At 45.0% G+C, this 1,960-nt stretch overlaps 1 protein-coding gene across 3 annotated transcripts in view; it reads right to left on the reverse strand.

The window, feature by feature from the left end:
* Positions 1 to 264, reverse strand: part of PRKAA1 (protein kinase AMP-activated catalytic subunit alpha 1) — a 22,892-nt gene extending 22,628 nt beyond the window's left edge. Inside the window, exon 1 of one of the 3 annotated variants that reach the window (XM_026058133.1) lies at positions 53 to 264. In XM_026058133.1, coding sequence (XP_025913918.1) covers positions 53 to 182 — 130 coding nt within the window. In that variant the 5' untranslated portion in view covers positions 183 to 264. The remainder of the gene's footprint in view (positions 1 to 52) is intronic. The other 2 variants (XM_026058136.1, XM_026058135.1) reach the window with 2 other exon arrangements.
* Between the last annotated feature and the right edge of the window lie 1,696 nt (positions 265 to 1,960).

Consider the following 1,960-nt stretch of genomic DNA (forward strand, 5'->3'; position numbering starts at 1 on the left):
GGGCTCTCCCGCCGCCCGGCCGCCGAGGGGAGGCGGCGGCCCCGCCGCTCACCCTTGACTTTGCCGAAGGTGCCGACCCCCAGCGTGTCGCCGAGGATGTAGTGCCCGATCTTCACCCGCCCGTGCTCATGTTTCTGTTTATCCGCCGCCGCCATCTTGAGCCAGGGCCCGAGTTTGCGCATAGTGCTCGGCTGGGTGGGCTGGGCGCGCCGACGGGGGAGGAGCAACCGCGCAGCGCCCGCCCGCACCGAAACCCGGAAGCGAACCTCACACTTATCGGCTTCCCGCCCTCCCCGGGAACAAACCACGGCGGCTGGGGAGGAGGGCGGAACAGCCCAGCGGCGCTCCGGCAGGGGACGCGGCCCCTCCGAGGCGAGCCCTGCGCGCGGCATGAGAAACGGCCCTCGGGCGGCCGTTACAGACGCCCCCGGCAGAGCCAGAGGGCTGCGCGGGAGGCGAGAAAAGAGCGAGACCCGGAGAGAGATTTTTGCCTGGAGATCACTGACTCAGGAAGAGGTTTACTGCCAATTCCCCTCCACCCCCATTTCCTAGTTCCCTGAACTCAGTCAATGATACCAGCTGAAATGCTTCCTCCTGCCTGTCCTAAGCACAGTCCTGAATGTGTTTGAAAACAGATAAATATTTTACTGAAACAATATAAAGATTTTTAAATGTCCACATGTCGTGAAGTTAAAAGACAACTTTTTCTACTAATGGCCTGAAACCTGATTCAGAGGCCATCCAGTATTATCTGTGTTACAGTCAATTTAACACAAAAGTTGGAAACAGAATTTCTGGTCCCTAGAAAATCTTGGTATTTTAAAACATCCCTCTACACTAATGGGGTGAAAATTAAAGCCCATTCATTCATTACTATGGAAGAAAAATTCTGAAAGATTTCATAGGAAATATAAAGAAGGCTTTTTTTCATTAGATAAAACCAAGTAATTTGGTCAAGCAATGCCAAAACATAGGCTGGCAAGCAGTGCAGATACTGTTCATAGTATTTACACAGTTAATATGACAGATTGCATGACATGAAATAAAATGACATGAAAAAGCTACATTTTAAACAGTCAAATAGTCAAGGAAAATAAAACATAATTTTGATCTGGGTCCTTTAGAATTTTAATTTGAAACATTTTCATGACGATCATTGTTGAGTAGAAAATGTGAGAAGCTTTCAACCAGCACTAACTGACCGGTACAAAGCATTAATATAAGCAGATAATAAATAAATATAAATAATGTAATGCGGGAAAAGCCTGTACTAGCGTTCCTCAGTGAGGCTGCGTTAATGTGTAAGAAGCGTCAGATCGCTCACATCCTGACTTCTGAATTCAGCTATGTTAGTTATGCCCTCTCTGTACATTATCCAAAGACAAGGCTTCCCACAGAAATTCTAGTTTGTATCATGATGCATATTCAGTGCCAGTAGGCTTGAGTCATGTAGTTGTATGATTTTTGTTCTTTTAACTAGAGAAAAAGAATAGAGAGTACAGAAATCTGGCAATTTATACAGTTTTGAAGCCTGTAGTTGAACTTCCTGTATTCTGCTGCAGAACCCAGCATTTCCCAGCAGATCACCAGCATATGCAGAGAAAAAACATGAGGGGGTAAACGAGTGAGCATCAGGTTTTGCAGCCATCTGTCTCCATGTGATTTCCTACAGTTTTGCTTAAATGTAAATGGCATCCCCTATTTTTAAGGAAAAACAGAGTAAGTTCAAAACTATTAGTTACCACAAGCATGACTTTTAAATTACTTGAATTTCAGTTCTAAAGTAAAGTGAGGCCTTAGCTTTCAAACTGCAAACATTAAAAGGTATTTGACATTGATTTATGCAAACTTACCAACTTTTAACTTTACATCATATTTTATGCACCAACACTCTGCCCCCGCTAGCCCACAGTAAAGTAATAGTAAGCCTCAGGGTCAGACATTGTTCTATTGAAAATGT

The sequence above is a fragment of the Apteryx rowi genome, unplaced genomic scaffold (assembly GCF_003343035.1).
Source record: "Apteryx rowi isolate R43461 unplaced genomic scaffold, aptRow1 scaffold_143, whole genome shotgun sequence".
Lineage (NCBI taxonomy): Eukaryota > Metazoa > Chordata > Aves > Apterygiformes > Apterygidae > Apteryx > Apteryx rowi.